Source organism: Rhipicephalus sanguineus, chromosome 4 (genome assembly GCF_013339695.2).
Source record: "Rhipicephalus sanguineus isolate Rsan-2018 chromosome 4, BIME_Rsan_1.4, whole genome shotgun sequence".
NCBI classification, from domain to species: domain Eukaryota; kingdom Metazoa; phylum Arthropoda; class Arachnida; order Ixodida; family Ixodidae; genus Rhipicephalus; species Rhipicephalus sanguineus.
Window position 1 is genome coordinate 208,921,870 of NC_051179.1, and position 17,197 is coordinate 208,939,066.

At 48.4% G+C, this 17,197-nt stretch overlaps 1 protein-coding gene across 1 annotated transcript in view; it reads left to right on the plus strand.

Annotated features, from left to right (window-relative positions):
- LOC119391068 (monocarboxylate transporter 9) overlaps positions 1-10,070 on the plus strand; it is a 90,026-nt gene extending 79,956 nt beyond the window's left edge. Inside the window, exon 6 of the mRNA XM_049415037.1 lies at positions 9,571-10,070. Coding sequence (XP_049270994.1) covers positions 9,571-9,839 — 269 coding nt within the window. The 3' untranslated portion in view covers positions 9,840-10,070. The remainder of the gene's footprint in view (positions 1-9,570) is intronic.
- The last annotated feature ends 7,127 nt before the right edge of the window (positions 10,071-17,197 follow it).

A 17,197-nucleotide genomic window follows, 5' to 3' on the forward strand; every position in this document is an offset into this window, starting at 1 on the left:
AGACACCTGGTATGGTCGGCGGTGAATGGAAAGCAGGCCCGTAGCCAGGAATTGTTTTCGGAGTGGGGGGGGGGGGGGGACCTGCTGAAAGCCTTGACTATTTGAGAAAACGCCTATTTTCGTTATTTATTTTCGGTAAAACAACATGTATCATAAAAATTTCGGGAGAGCCCCCCCCCCCCCCCTGGCTACGGGCGTGATGGAAAGAGAATCACCAGTGTTTATGCGGGGCTTTACGGGTGAAGTATGGCCGAGTCGACGACTGTCGCTGTCGAATATCTTGCGGTAGGAAGCCAGACGGCGGCATAGGGCGGCTGATTTCTCAGGTTTTGAGGTCCGGAGCGATCATGGGACGTGAGGCAGTGTCGAAGTATGTGGCATCCCGTGGGCTACATGGAATATCGGAACATACGTCTGCCACAAAAGTGGTGACGTGGTCGTCCGCTAAAGGTCGCAGCGTGGCGACTGAGATTCCTTGAGGTAGCACTTGCTCCGTAAAGCCGAAATTGATAACGGGGAGATATATCCGGTTAGAGGCTATGGTTACGAGGGAGTGTGGCACAGTGATGTCACGCGTCAGGAGGACATCGGGGATAAGCTTGACGACACAGTCGCCGTCAAGCACGGGGGAAGTTGGTGCCCATTCTACGAACGTGGAGGCTTTAGGCGGTATGCGGATGAAGTCTGTGGTACAGAGGCTGTTCGGGAGTTCGGGGTGAGCATCTGGAAGAAGGGGAAGTTCTAGGCAAACATTACCGGCGGAACAGTCAATCAGGGTAGAATGCGTCGATAGGAAGTCCATTCCGAAGATGAGGTGGTGAGGGCAATTGTTGAGCACCGTAAATAAAACGGGAACGTAGCGGCACTGGAATGTGTATCTCATAAGAGTAGTACACATTCCAATGACGGCAACAGTTCCACCATCGGCGACGCGTAGAGCTTTAGTTGTAGCAGGCGTGAGTACTTTTTTGAGTCGGCGACAGAAATGAGCATTCAATATGGACACCTGGGCTCCAGTATCAACTAATGTCGTCAAAGTATTACAGTCGACATGCACTTCAATTATGTTCTTGTTAGTAGGGAGCATCAACGGAGGACTTGGGTCAGTTGCAAATGATGCAGCACTACCTACAGGAGCTGCATTATCTATTTTTCCGTCCGAGAGTATGCGTGGTTGGTCGGGCAGAGATAGCGGCGTGGTTGGGGCGCCGGGTAACGGCCGCGTTCAAGTGACGGTGAATGAGCGGTAGAGCGGCTGTTAAGTGGGTCAGAAGCAGGGTACATACGACTGGGCGAATCCGATGAGGGTTTGCGCATGCGCGAGAAGAAGAGGAAAATTGGTGTCCAAGTGGTGCGGCAGTAGCGGGAGACACGATCGACTCGGTGGCAGCGGAAGCAGATCGATTTGTTGTCTGCAGTTCTCTATTCCGTTGAATTGCGGGATCTGGGAGCAATCGATAGGGGTCATGGCGGGGTGCATTCATTGGCATCGGTTGGGGGTCGGGTCGACACGGAGCAGGCGACAGGAAAACCGAGGTTGGGAATTTCTTGCCGCATGACTGCCTGATCAATTGAGACTGCCGGGGAAGCTTGGACAGTGCCATTGTCGAGTGGCAGTGGAATAAATGGCGCTGGACTTGCCGGGTCAAGCTGCCGTCGAACGATACGCATCACATTCACCTGAAAGGGTGGTGTGGCGCCAACTTCGGCGCAGGTTGACGTGACAGCCGTGTTCGGTAGTCGAGAAAACTGAGGCAAAACGCGGCGCTTTCTGGCCATTTCGAAGCGGCGGCATTCTTTAATGATGAGATAGATGGTCGAGACGTTGGTGTATACGAGCACGTTGAAAGCGTCGTCCGCGATGTTCTTGAGTATGTGACCCACGTTTTCACCTTCCGACATTCGCTCGTCCACTTTTCGGCACAGCGCGAGCACGTCTTGTATGTGCGAGACATACGACTCGATCGGCAACAGCACACGGGTAGCAAGTTCTTTTCGTGCAGCCATTTGGTGACCGGACGGGTCCGCAATGATGTCGCGTAGTCGCTCCTTGAAGATATCCCAGCTGGTGAGCTTGGTCTCATGGATAGCGAATCAGACCCGCGGGGTGCCTCCCAAGTAGAAGATAACATTGGCGAGCATCATGGTAGGGTTCCATCGGTGACATTGGCTAACACACTCGTACACGCTGAACCAGTAGTCGACGTCAAGGCCAGTTTGGGCGGAGAATGTGCCGGGGTCGCGGAGGCTGGACATCGTAGCGGACGTTGTCGTTGGCGCCGCAGGAGTAGAGGTAGACGGGTTGTTGTCATTGGAAGCCATCCGTGGCCGGAAGAGGATACAACTTCATTGAGGCCATGAAACGGGTCAGCTGAGGGGCGGAGTGGTTCAGGGAAGAGTAAGACGATGGACCCTCAGGGCGCTCCAGATGGTCGAGAGTCCTTGCGCTTCGACGACCCCCCATGGCCTAGCACACAATCCGGAGTTGGTCGTCTGGTCGTGAGCTGCGCAAAGTAGCCTCCCATCACTCCTGTCTGTCAGCCCCCGCAAATGGGGGATTTGGCCTGTTCGGACAATGACGATATACGTGATTAAAGTTCGGCTCGCGGACTCGAGGAGAGACGACATTGGGTAAGGCGTCACCCTGATCTACTTGGAAATTGATGAAGTTGGAAATCAAGGTGCCCGTCTGGAGTCGGCGCCAAACGATTTCCTCAGCCTTGGACAGCGATTTATGGGCTGGTGGGTAGACGATGCCGGAATTGCGGTAATGTAAAGTGATTTCATGATAGGGGAGTAGGCATTCTCGCGCGTTGCGATAGGAAGGCAGACCGTCCACTGCCCGGTTGACGAGTGCTCCGGCTTCCTCATGGGCGGCTGTATTCCCGGATGTCCACGATGCGTTGGAACCCACAAAATAGTGATTATTCGTTTAGGAGGTGAAAGGAACTGTAAGATATGGTAGGCAGGTGCATGAATTCGACTGATAGCAAAATTACAAATGGCCGTTTTTGAGTAATAGAACATATACTGCGACTGAATGTGAGCAATAGCTGAACCAATCGCAGCTTCTTTAGCCTCGATTGGTTGAGACACGGTCGAAAGCGGTGCAACAAAGTAGTTTGTGGGCGTTGTCTGAGACTGCCACTGCTAAGGCAGGAAGATGGGAGTATTCTGCGGCATCCACATAAGCGACCGGGGTCGAAGAGACGTAGCGCTTATGAAGCGACCTAGCTCTGGCTATTCTCCGGTCGTGATTATGGGCTGGATGGGTATTTTGGCGAAATGGTGGGATGTAGAGGCTGTCGCTAACGCACTCGTGAGCTGAATTCGTTGGGGTGGTGCATCCTATGAGGTTGGTTTGAGGCGCTGAAGGAGCAACCATCCTGTTTCTGGCTGGGAAAGACGGGTATATTGGTTATTGAGGTGTGCCTCGACTAGTTCATCAATCGTGTTATGCACACCCAACTGGAGCAGTTTATTTATTTATTTATTTAAAAGTACCTTACAGGCCTCGCCGAGGCATTCTGTAAGGGGGGCGATACAAAGTAAGAACAAAGTAAGAACAAATTGGGTTAACATCGAGTCAGTAGGAACAATGCAGAACAACATCAACAACAACAGCGAAAAATGTCCAAGTACAAGAACTTGCTCGTGGTGGTACTCTTGCCGGTGCATAGCAGTTTTATATGCTGTGCGGATGAGGCGATCTACGTAATCTCTCGAGAGAGATGAAAGGCGCGCATAAGGGAGGGAATAAGTCATTTTACAGGGGCAGAATACTTGGACAAGGCGGCGGGTGTCTGCCCCGCGGATGCCCCTATGGCGATTAGAAATCTTGTTTTTAGGGCGGATATATTCTGCACCGACCTCCGTATTGCACCTACAGCTAAAGAATTGGAGCCGTTATTGGAAATGTGGAGGCCTAGAACTCTGATGTCGTTTACCTGAGGAATGAGTTGACCATCCAAATATATTGATATTGCCGGAGGTGAAGGGTCCGAAACCGGACGGTGCTGCCGATGCGAAGCTTCGTGGCGAGGACGGGGAACGTTCCACCTCCACCAGATATGTTACGGGAGCGACAAGACGCCTGTTCAACGAGGCTGTAGACAAGATATATTTTAAAACAGCTGTTGCAGTGCTGACCGATTGAGCGCAGAGCCCGAACGGCGACGGCTCTTCGACATCCTCGTAGGGCGCACACGGGCATGATTCCAGAGACTAGCAATGTGCATGTAGCGATATCATATCAGCTGTCATTACAGTGGGTTTCGTGCCTATGCTACTTGCATTTTTAGACGCGGACTGATATTTCCTTTTGGAGTATCAGTAGCGCACGTGCTATTTATTACCACGAAAGTATTTTATGCTGGGGTCCACCACCGCTACACTGACGTATTTCCGTCACGGATATCACGTAAAATACAAAGACTAACAGTGGGCAAAGAAAAAAAACAGAAGAAAAAGTTCCGTCACCGGGAATCGAACTTACGACCCCTCACTCCGCAGCGCGATACCATTCGGCCGCGGGCGGCACGTTCTTTGCAATGCTAACGGCGAGCTATTTAGATACACCATTTGCCGGTGGCTGTACTGAGAGATCTGTGTTACAGCGTGTTTCCGTTATCACTAGCGAGATGGCGCGAGGGGCTGGAAGAGCGCGCTTGAAAGATCGTTCCGTTGAGACTAGCGCCCGCGTCCACAGGGCGTGGTCGCTTGTGTGTGCGCTTATCTCGTGATCGCGGTGGTTTGTACTTCTCGCGTTGAGAGCACGAAGGTCACTTGGCTCACTGCAGCGGCCGCTTTTGCGAAAGGAGCGCGGCGCTCACGCAGAAATAAGTTACAAATGTGACAGTTAGTTCGCTCTCATTCTCTGTATGTTCGTTCCGTGAGTCTTTTCTGCTTGAGCAGCGCGTTGCAAGTTTCAAGCTGCTTGCCGTTCTTCGCGTGACATTACAATTTGTTGCTGTAGCAGTCATTCCTTCGCCCTTGGGGCGAAAAAATGCGCAACAAACGCTCAACTACGTCTGTGAGGACACGTTTCATTTTTGTGTTATACCGATTCCTATGACAGAGGGATCAGCCATGTTTTATTTATTTATTTATTTATTTATTTATTTATTTATTTATTTATTTATTCTTGAGAGAAAGCTGAGCTACTACAAATGAGCTGATGTTGGTCTGCTCTTCATAATTTCTGGTAGTGTGGGCATCGACGAGATGTGCTTGAAATCGCATATCTGGCTGCAATTCATTTGTCAAGCACATGTGGTGCGGATGCTGCGTTTACCGTAACCTTCGTCTGAATGATCTGATGTAGTACAAAATGACTCGTTTGTTATGCTATTCAAAGTGGCCCGTTTCAAGTGGTGTAAAAGGGCACGACCATCTGTTGAGAAAGCGACTCTACTGAGCATTGGCCGAAGGCGGATGCAATGTGGGTACAATTTTATGCATGCGATGAAATAAAAAGATCCTATACGAGTTTAATGCTGAAGCTGTTCGCCAAACAATCCCTTCCATACCTAATCCCGAACTGCGGCAGAGAGTCGTCCCCTTTCCTGAAATAAATTTTTCATTCATTCATTCATTCATTCATTCATTCATTCATTCATTTATTTTTCTTCGAATATAGTTTCTTCATGAATGCGTTAAATAAATCCTTGTTAGTTCGCTCTTGTGCTGTTCTTGCAAGCGTTTTTCTTAAGTTTTTGATTGTGCGTCTGAGCAAGCAGCACGCTGCAATCTGTTGCTGTGCACAACCAGCTAGCGCCTACCTTGGCTCTTCGTACCAGCGTTTCCAGAAACGTTGCTTCGCACAACGTCTGTTTCGTCATGCGTGGTCGACCACTATAACTGTTGTTTGTCATCCTTCGGAAGGCCGGCAAGGAAACACTTTGTCTTATGTTCAACAGCTGTCATGACAGTCCTAGCATTCTGTTCAGAAGATGGCAACAAAACGATCATTTTTGTTTGTTTTTTTTTGTCCTAAAGCTCTCCGAACAACGGTGAAGCAGATCTCCCGCATGATTTATAGAGTCACCTATCACCGAAAAGGTTTCAAGGAAGCTGAGACGCTCCGGCTTGTTCAGGCTTTTGTCCTCAGTCGGCTGACATATAGTCTTCCTTTCCAGGACCCCAATAAGACAGATCTAAAGGCCTTAGATGCGTTGATCCGAACATCGTACAAAGCGGCTCTCGGCCTACCTATCGGAACATCCACTGAACGCCTAGAAGCCCTCGGTATCCACAATAATTATGAGGAGCTACGCGCGGCAGTGCTCATTTCTCAACGCGAAAGGCTTAGCTTAACCGCTCCTGGAAGAAAATTGCTATGCCGTGTAGCTTACCCATCTCGTCCTCAGTATGCGCGAGAAGAACTGGAGTTCATGGCTAAACAGGTACGTGAAAGGATCTTAGTAGCCCCTATTCCCAAAAACATGAGCCCACAATACCACAAAGGTCGTAGAAGCGCTCGAGCTCGCAAGTTACAGCGGCAATTCGGGGGGAATCCTGACACGGTGTACACAGATGTCGCCCGATGCGGTACCAACAAGTACGCCCTTGCAGTCGTAGGAGCGGCCGCAAGTCAAGGGCTTCTGACATGCGCCACTACTCTAGCTGCGTCCGCGAATACCGCAGAAGCTTCAGCAATCGCGCTAGCTATTAAAACTAAAGATATCCTAGGACCATCATCACTTATTCTTACCGATTCCAAGGTCGCATGTAGACTCTTTCTCACCGGGAGACTACCACACAGCACCATTCGCCTATTAGGACCCGACCTAACGCAGGACCATGCGATCATCTGGTGCCCGGGTCACGCAGGACTCGATGGCAATGAGAGAGCGGACGGCGCAGCTCGTGCTTTTATAAACCGAGCGGCCGACCACTCCGACGAAAGCCCTTTCTTACCGCGAGACATCCTTGAGCACCAACGGCTTGAGCGACGACAGTACAGTCCACCCCACCCTGATCTATCCGGGCGGGACTCTTACGACTGGCGCCGTATACAAACACATACATATCCGAACCTTTCTTTGAAACATGCCATTCACCCCACAATGTACAGCGATAGCTGTCCGTGGTGCGGAGGCAGGCCCACTCTCGCCCACATAACGTGGGATTGCCAGAACAGGCCACCCGAAATTAACTCGCCGCAAATAGCCGGCAAAATTTCCGGAAGGGAGCAGTGGGAGACTTTGCTCGCCTGTGGGTATCGGGTGGTGCAACTAGCACTCCTCGACCAGGCGCGGCGGGCCGCTCAAGCCAGTGGAGCCCTGGAATAGGGGCCTCACCCACCCGCTCCCTAAACACTTTTTTCTTTTATTTTACAGCGAAAGCTGTTATGAGATCATTTCACCGGCCGTTTTTGGCGCCGTAGTTGTCCGCCGCCGCCGCCGCCGCCGGTGTCCGTAACCAGTATAGATCGAAATAAGAAAAAAAACGAAATAAGAGAAAAATTTCTGGATGGAACGAGGTTCGAACCTGGGCCCTCTGCGTGGGAGCCCAGTATTCAACCACTGAGCCATGCCGGTGCTTGAAACTGCTTTGCAAAAAGGTCCTATAGACGATTTTCCGCAGCTGGTTTATTAAATCAAACTAGATGGCGCCACTGGCGCCACCGCACCGTGGCCGTCCCCCTACCATGGCCGTCTCCATGGCCATCCTCCTGCCGTGTCCTTTGGCAGCGCTGCTCAATATGTCTCCATCCGCGTCGCGTCGTCTGCTCGGCGTTCCCATAGCGTGTGCGCGCACACGAGTAAAAGCGAGCAGACGGCGCAGACGGCAGCGCCGGAAAAGTAAACATGGCGGCACCTGTGGATGTAGTTTCCTTCCGCCTCGAACATATCACGTTGTCGTCCTGCGCTGTGTGGCCCGTAAGTTCAAAACCTACGCATTTATTTGCTTTATATTCACGTCCTGAAGCTTCGAGAGCGATGTACTCGTCGGTATTTTGCAGTATTTCCAAGATTCATTCTCATATTGTCCGAGACAAGGCTTAGCAGGCATACCTAAATAAACACAGCTGATCGCAATAATAAAGACAAAGCATACCTGACGTTTCTTCTCCAGCGTGAGTTGACACAAAGCGATGGCCGATTTTGCCATTTATTTATTGCTGTGAAGACAGTGGGCGAGTAGCAAGCGCGAGTTCGGATCGAAGCGGGGTGTCGCGTCTGCATGGGTGCTGCCATGTTGGCTTGTAACCCCAGCTACTGGTGGTTGCTAATACAACAATTAAAGACATACACCATAAATACGACGCAGATTAAACATATCCCTTATCGTTGTGGCGTGGTACGTACCAAACAAACGCAAATGTCTCAACGTTTTCAACTCTGAGGCGATTACATGTAGAACTATGTTTTGCTGCGCAAGCATGTGACTTGCTTACACCCTGCAGCAACCAGCTTGTGTAGTACGGCCACGGCCGCTTCGCTGGCCCAATGCGTTGGCTGGGGCAAATGGCTGGGGGAAGGCCAGTTACGATCACGTGATCAAACATGGCAGCGCCCGTGCGCCGCTGCGGAAAATCGTCTATACAGGCTTCATGTCGGCAAGGAACCACATTAGCATATGCAATATAGCGTGGTAGAAGAGTAAAATAAGCACCAAGCGTCGCACAACGCGAATTCTGTAACGAGGCGTCACACAATGCGAATTGCGCAACGAGTAGGTTGTGAAATGCTTCCAACCCATTACAAAGATCTCTGCCATAATTCTTCGTCGTCATCAGGCACAGCATCAACAAAGTGCGCATAATGCTTTACATGCGTTTAGCAGGTACCAGGGATCTCCGTAAAATGACGAAAAATGGCACAGTGCCTGCTGCCCTACTTCTCAAAAATTAGAATGATTTAGAGCGTAGTGGGTTCCTCGCAAGTGCACTTGTATTGGTTGCCAAGGAAGCCTATAAGCGCAGATCCATTTCCTCGGGGTGTCAGTAAAATTACAATGCTTTATAACGTAGTGGGTTCCTCGCAAGTGCACTTGGATTGGTTGCCAAGGAAGCCCATGAGCGCATGATCCATTTCCTCGGGGTCTCATTAAAGTTATTCGCCCCCCCCCCGTCTCTCTCCCACGTCAACGTATGTTATGCAGCATGACGGGAGAGGGAAATAGCGAGCGGGCGTCACCGAATGCAAATTACATAACTGGTTGGCCGTTTAAAGCTTCCAACCCATTACAAAGGGCTGAGCCATAATTCTTCATCGTCATCAGTCGTCGCGTCAACAAAGTGCACATAATGCCTTACAGAGGTGTAGCTGGTGCCTCGCTTCTCCGCAGAATGACGAATAATGGCTTAGTAGGTGCTTCCCAACTTCACAAAAATTGTGATTTTGGGCGTAGTGGGTACCTTTCTAGTCTACTTGTATTGTAGCCCCAAGAGAGCTCTAGAAACGCCGCTCTTCCAGCTTTCGCTGTGACTGTGCTGCGGTTTCAGCGCAGGCCTGGCGTTTTTTTCCCTCAATAAACGTTTTGATATATATATATATTTGTTTTTATTTGTGTGGCATTATCAAACGTGCTTATTTAATACCTCTCAACTTTCATTCACCGCAGGATACTTTCGTGACACGCTGGGCTCCTATGACCTATTGTTCGTGGCCTGCGGCTCGGTGGCCATGGCGACGTCGCTGGCGTGGGTCTTCGTCAACTTCTGCATGTGGAGAAAGCGCAGCACGTGGACTCCAGACAGAGTCATCGGTGGTAAATTGGAACCAGCATCCGAAAGATTCTCCTATTACCCACGGCTCGTCTACATCGGCGATGGCCGGTATATGGAGACGCGAAAGTCACGGACACCTAGCACGATAACGGCACTGTATTAATTCAGTAAAGTGCGGCGATCAGCTCCTGTGTACCGTGCGTCTACTGACGCGACCAGCCACAATGTGCCAGAATGTGCTTGGCCTTTTGCCATCAGCAAAGGCGAACATTTCCGTCTCAGCGTACTCTGCTGTGGTGCAGTGCTGAATGAAATGGAGTGCCAGTGCAGTGATAGCCATCAATTCATCCTGACGTGTCAAATATTTCATTGGCCATCAAAGCATTTCACTTTGTAAGTAGAAAAATAACAGTGGTAAAAGCAGACATGTTGTTGGAGACAGCATTTCTAAAAAAAAATGATCGTCTTCGTTTTTGTCAGCACTTAAGGAGCAACAGTATAAGGAGCAACGTTCCTTATATTGCTGGTGTTAATTTCATCGACTTTGCATATTTGTGCGGATATGATCACACGTGTTGTACAGGAAGCAGTTTAGGCCGGTCGTAATGCCTGCTGAATCCGAAAACTATCATCATCGTGAGCCGGCACCTGCTCTCTTCATCCTCTTCTTCATCTTCTGCTTCGCTCCTAGGACACGTGCGCCGATTTTTCCGGCGAGGAATGCAATAAGTCTGATGGGCGAGAGAACCAGTAGAGAGAGAGAGAAAAAAATGCATAGAAAAGAGGCAAAGAGAGAATTATAACAAAAAGAAAGAGAAGAAAGAGAGCAAAAGATAGCAGGTGAGAGAACAGGGCACAGAGAGAGAGAAAAAAAGGCGGTAGAAAAAGAGAAATAGACAGATAGAAAAGGAAAAAAACGCTGAAAAAGTTAGAAACACAGAGAAAGAATGTGTAAAAGAAAGGGAAGAAAAAGAGTAAAGATAGAAGGCGAGAGAACAAGTACAGGAAGAAAGAGAAAGAGCGAAAGAGAAAGGGAGACAGAGAATGAAAGAAAAGGAAAAATAAGAGGAAAAGACAGAAAGACACAGATAGAAAGCGATACAGTGAAACATCCACAAAAAGATAGAAAATATAGAAAGAGCAAGCATAGTCTTGAATGATATGGTATAGCAAGGGGTGGGAAAGGGAAGTGAGGGTGAGGAGAAGGGAAATGAGGAGGGCAACGCCTCTGGCTCCGCCGATTCCTCGGTCTTCGCACTACTAGTGCAGAGCTGCTCCAATTTTTTCGCGTATCTTGTTCCTGGGAAGCGACATGACTCAGCATGCTTTCAGTTTTCGTGATTCTACGTACACGGCTTTCAATATCCACCCGCTGCGTCTCTTGTATGAGCAGCCAGGTGACGGGGCTTGTATGACACAAAGAGACACGCCTAAGAAAAGTTAGTACACACGTTAAACACAATCTACATTCACGTGTGCTCAAAGCAGTGTCATAGCACATGAATTCTCCTGCAATGCAGTGTCATACACGGCGCATATTGGTTGGCTGGCTGGTATCACACTGTGCTGGAGCAAGCCACCCCTTGCGATCGGCCATGATTCGGGCGGTATCCGTGTTTAGAAAATAAATAGTACGCGAGATAAGGCCTAATTCTGACTTTTCTCTCTTCGATCTTTCCCCCACTAGCATTTTTGTCTTCGTCCTTTGGTCATTCACTGCCTTTTCCCCTTATGGCCATAGCAAAGTAGCAAACCTCAAGTTTCAATTCTGATTAATCTCCCTACCGTTACATCATTTGTAGCTCTCTCTTTCGAATAACTGTTCCTTCGTATGCACTGCAGCAAAACATATCCACAAAAAAAAAATAATATTAACGCTGTAGAAGCAGTGTGAAAAAGCCAGCGTAAGCATGAAAGAAATGCACCATGAACTCGTCTGCGTTGTGATTGTGCTCCGATTTTTTTACAGTACTGTTGCAACAAGTCCTAGTTACAATTTTTTTGGAGAACTTGTCCCACAATTAACGACTTTCATAGTCAATGCAAAGAACAAGCAGGCAATGTATATATATACACGAATTTTATACTCACGACCAGCTATCCGCCTAAGCGCTAGGATAGCGTTCACTCAGACGCTCAGCCAAATGCGAGCATGGAGGTTGATATTTAGATAGAAGACGTTCATCTTACCCTACGTGTGTGAACGTCTATCAGGATCGATGAGGCGAAGGTCGTTCGTGTGGGTGCACGAATTCGCAGCTGAAAGTCCTTCGAAAGCAGGCACGATAACCGAGAGAAAGGATCTAAATGCAGAGCCAAGTGTAGCTGGCAGACGCATCAAAAGACTGCAGTACCCAAGGAAATGTTGCCACAAGAGCACGTGCCCCGCGGAGTTGTACAACTCGTGTTTACGCCATTATCCAAACACACTTATCAGCAGCACGTGTGCTTCATTTCCACCGCGGTGGATGGATGGACGTTAAAAGCGTGTGCTTTTAACACACACACATATGGCGGTGGGCGTGTGCGTGTGTGTGTGTGTATGTGCGCGTGTGTGTGTGTGTGTGTGTGTGTGTGTGTAGGATGCAATGGGTTAAGCTAAGGGTTCTACATTATAGAATGAACATCAAACTGTCATAAATGAAGGTTCAAGTCATATAATTAGTAGAAATTTGTGTAAACAGTAATTAGTATAAACGCTTCGTCAAACTGGTGCGAAATTGCCGTTGGTAGTTCAAGTGAGTAGCTATGTATATTAAGGCGAAAGGCTCGAATGCCTAATCGAACGAGAAAAATGACCGTCGGCGGCGGTGTCAACAAGAACGATCAGAGCTTACGACTTAATGACGTCATAATATGCCTCATCATGACGTAACTATGACTTTACATACGAAGACATCATTTCACGAAAACTTCACATGGTCAAATGTGTGCCGATTCTGGAGGCTGGGCAATAGCAGGTGAGGTGCACAAAGCGTGCAATACAGATCCTAGAAGCTGTGCCAGGCCATGTCAGGTGCAGAAAGCTTTCGGGGGGTGGAAAGCAAGGATCAATACCGCGAGTGAGGAGCAAGATAATGAGATGGCTAACGGTTAATCACAATTTACGAACATAGTACGTGCGAGTGCCACTTTCAAACTCCAAATTCGTGCGTTAGGGTCGCTTTACTTCTTTAATATACCTATAATGTGTAGTTTGAAATGCACAAATGGCAATTCTAAACCTCCCCTTCTCCCCCCACATGATACTGTAAAGTATTCTTATTTGATACATTCAATAGTTTTCCGCCACTCATTTTGTAGCCTTTCCTCAACCGTATATTTGAAACCTTCTAGATCGGGAAGACTCACTTCTTAATTGAATGTCGGATGAATGTCTTCACATAAGACTGCAATACGCTGAATGGTTTCCGCAGCCTTCGCACATAGTAAGCAAAAAAAAAATCCACAGCATATCCACGGGGTGAATGATGATGAATGGGGCGAAGCTCCGGAGGGAATCATCGGTAAACCGTGGATACTCGGAGTGATTCGCCCAGTATATGATCAAGTAAACACGTGAGAAACACCGTGTATATATTAAACATCAAACTTTTATTGTACTGTTGGTTTACGTGGTCCCTTCATTACAACGGTCCCCCTAGCGCACGTCACCGCACTAAATCGAACGATTGCCTTCCACCAATGGCACGCCCACTACATTATCAACGACGTGAGATCGGGCGCGTTTATACTAAAGGGTCGATGAGAGTCATGGCGACTTGTAGCTCACTTTAATTTTACATGTACGCTGTGAATTTTTATTGTTTAATCACGAACAGGAGAAATTTCACACAGGCACTACCTTGGAGGTCAAAATCCAGTGCTTATATATGCGGGGTGGTCAGCGAACGGTTGTGCAGCGCGAGCAGTCGGTTTTTTCAACGAAGAAACTCACTGGCAGACGCTGCCTGCGTCGGCCTCGCGAGGCGAGAGAGGGGGGGGGGACTAGAGCACGCATCTGCAACGCAGCGAGCGCCTCCGCGCCATCTAGGGGTCTTTCTGAGAACTAGAGGTGGCTACGACAGCACCATCTAGTGAACACTCCAAGAACTAGAGGTGGCTATCTACTACTATCTACTACTACTACTACTACTACTACTACATACTACACAGGAGGGACAGACCCACACCATAAGGAGCTTCGCCCCTAAAATCGCCTTTGTTCGCAAACGTCTTTCTATTCGCGGCGAGATCGACCTATAGGTGGCAGCACCGTCGCCCCGCTAGTGTGGATACTGGTTTCGTGTGGTGTGTGTGTAAGTGAACGGGGGTTCTGTGTTCACATCGTGATTTTGTGTTCCGTACCCACAGAAAACTCTTCGTTATCGATGGTGAGGTTTTGTTCGGTGCCACAATGCCGCACATACTGCACAGAGCCAGGGATAAGCTTCCATTTTTATCCCACCGACGCTGAACGTCGCCGACTGTGGCTCGTTAGGCTTCGTAACGGCAAGACGCCTTCCAAGTACGCGATGGTGTGCAGCAAGTACGCGATGGTGTGAAGCAGTTTGACTACGGTGCAGTCAAGCGTTCGCGGACGAGAAAGAATGGAGAGTAGTCAGCGATAACTTGGCTAATGTGTGAATTTATATGCTTATTGCTGCTGTGCACTACGAGCGTGAAGACAGTCGCAGTAAGCGAACGCTCAGGGAAGCTTCCCTGTGCTTTGATTTTCCTACACTTCCGCAGGAAAATTAAGCGAGAATCAATCGAGAAAGAAGACAATTAATTCATGGAATATATTTGTCATTCATGTACCGTCTGTGCTGTGAATGCAAAGTTTGTTCGCGCTTGGCTATGAGTCTGTTTAAACGAGAGTCCCCGAACCCTTTTGTAGTTCGCGCATGTTCCATTCTGTTTACACGGCCGAGAGAACAGTTCTCAGTGTTCCGCAGGGCAAGTACGTGCACCGCAACGCGGCAAGTGTGTATGCATGATCTGGTGCATAGTAAAGGGTATCGTTTTATGAGCCCTCAATCGCCACGTAAGCGATGAAAATGCGCGAGCGAGTTTATCGCCACTGCTGATCTTGATTAATATATTTTTCTCGCTTGCTCTCTTTTTTTTAAGGGTTTTCGCGGAAAAGATTGAGGCCTGACACACTTCCGACACTGAACTTGCCAAAGCGCAAATTTGACAGGCATAAGCTACCTCGCAAGTACACGGGTGTCTTTGTATACATTTCGCAACAAGTTATAATTGCGCAAGGCAACTCAGTTTTGCGATTTCCGTGTCATTCCATTTTCTGTTCTGTTTAGGGGACAATTTAAGTACCGAAGTGTTAGACGTTACTTGACAGAAATATTTCTCTGCAGTGGGACCAGGACCGTACACAACTAAAGCTCGTCCCATAACCAATAAACGACAGTCCCGAAGTTATACACTTAACCACAACGCGCAAGTGCATGAGAGCCTTTTTTTTAACCACCGAGCCGCTAAAAGGCTATATTCACAAGAGATTTATTACTTCTCATCTTTATGGCAACGCCAAGTGCACTTTGCAATGCGCTTGAACCACAGAGCGGCACCTACACTGATATAACTCTCGTGAACGGACGGTACGACGACCACACACAGCACTCTCGACAAGTGCACTCACTGATCTTATTACAGTACATATACAGCCGATCAAGCCCAAATGCTTGTTTACACCGTGTTAGGCATACGTACGAGCGGTTAAAGTTGCACCAACGCAACGGAACAAACCGCCTTTTGAGGCTCTGCATGATGTACGCGCACATGCAAACACAACGCGGCTAGCAGACGACGCATGGAGCAATCCACACTAGGCGCGATTCAGCCAGTAGCCGCCAGGCGGCGACTCCGCTCGATCTCGCGGCCAATAGCTGCGCGCCCACAGACACACTGATCTGGCTTCCAGCAACAAGTAACGGCTTTCTCAATGATGAAGCTTCTCCCTTTTAATCATCCTCTTTACTCTCCAGTATAATTCTATTTCTCGTTTGTTTGCGATTGCTCGCACCGAGTACGCCCCTTCTGCGTCTCCAATCTTCCCCTTAACCCGTTTTCAAAGCAGTTTTGAACGACCTTCATGCAATGTTTAGTGGTTAGTGCACTCTTTCTTTTTCCACTCGGCGTGTCCATATCTTCTGCGCAAACGCTTAAATACTGTATCTACCCATCTCTTTTCATTTATATTCCTTCGACTTTTTTAGAAGAAGATTATACTCCGAGCCTAAGGTGCATGGAAGAATGCCGAACATTTGTTTGCCGTTGGATGCCACTTCATCTGTGTGCTATGCCCTCCGTCTTTGATCTACCTCCAGTCCCCTGTGCACCTCAGACCTCATGCAAAGTGGCGAGTTAGCGTGCGTTATTACGGAAACAATTACTGATTTTCACGGCTCTCGTGCTACTAAACATTTATCGTATCCTCATAAAGATCTGCTTCGTGATGACCTTGTCCCTTACTTTTCTCTTGATTTCCTCTTCTCTCTCATCTCAATTTCCTATTCGCTTCTTTGATTCATACTCCATTATAGACACCACATGTCCGCACTGATGTAGTATTTTTATATTTAATAATATTTGGGGTTTAACGTGCCAAAACGTCTCAAATCTGGGGTTTAACGTCCCAAAACCACGATACGCTTATGGGGAACGCCGTAGTGGAGGGCTCCGGAAATTTGGACCACCTGGTGTTTTTTAACGTGCACCTAAATATGTGAACGGGCTTCTAGCATTTCGCCTGCATCGAAATGTGGCCGCTGCGGCCAGTCTGTTTATATTTAGCTGTATATATGGCGACTGGCAGATCCATTGGATAATTAAACAGTATTAAAGCACTTTCCAATAATAAAACCAAAATCCCAGAACTTTGTGCCTTGTTTCACGTATAACCAATAAAAGTTGTACATTGCTCAGGCTGTAGGCAAAAAAAGAAAAAAAAGAAACAGTTTCATCCGCGTACATTAAAACCCCGAAGTTGCCGCCCACAAGCGCACCCTTTCGTTTATGCAAAAGCTTACAACTAATGTATGTTCGGAACAGGCTTCATGATAAGAGGCCCCCTAACGCGGATCTTTATGACTATCGACTAATGTGTCATTAGTTAGTCCTTACCTGGTTACCTAAACCAAATTATTTGGATGTAAGTGAACGCTGCACAGGCAGGTACGTGGAGCACAGCGCCTTCTGGGGGTGCTGAAACGAACGTTCGGGTGGTTCTGAGGCGATGTCTCAGGACGATCCCCGACAATGGGAAAACTCTTAGAACTTGCTCTTTGCCTTTGTGCAGTGTCACAAGGCATTGCCTGTGCCGGGTCACCAATAATATTAATATCACCCGTAATTGTAGTTCTGCAGGCACAGCCGGTAGCGAACGAAAGCACAAGCACATCTACATCGTGGCGCCGTGCTGTTTCCACCACTGCGTTAAAGTGAACGATCATGGGGGTCGGGCCACGAATGCAGTTGACCATGGGTGTGAAACTGGCGCTGGTTTCTAAAGAACGCTGA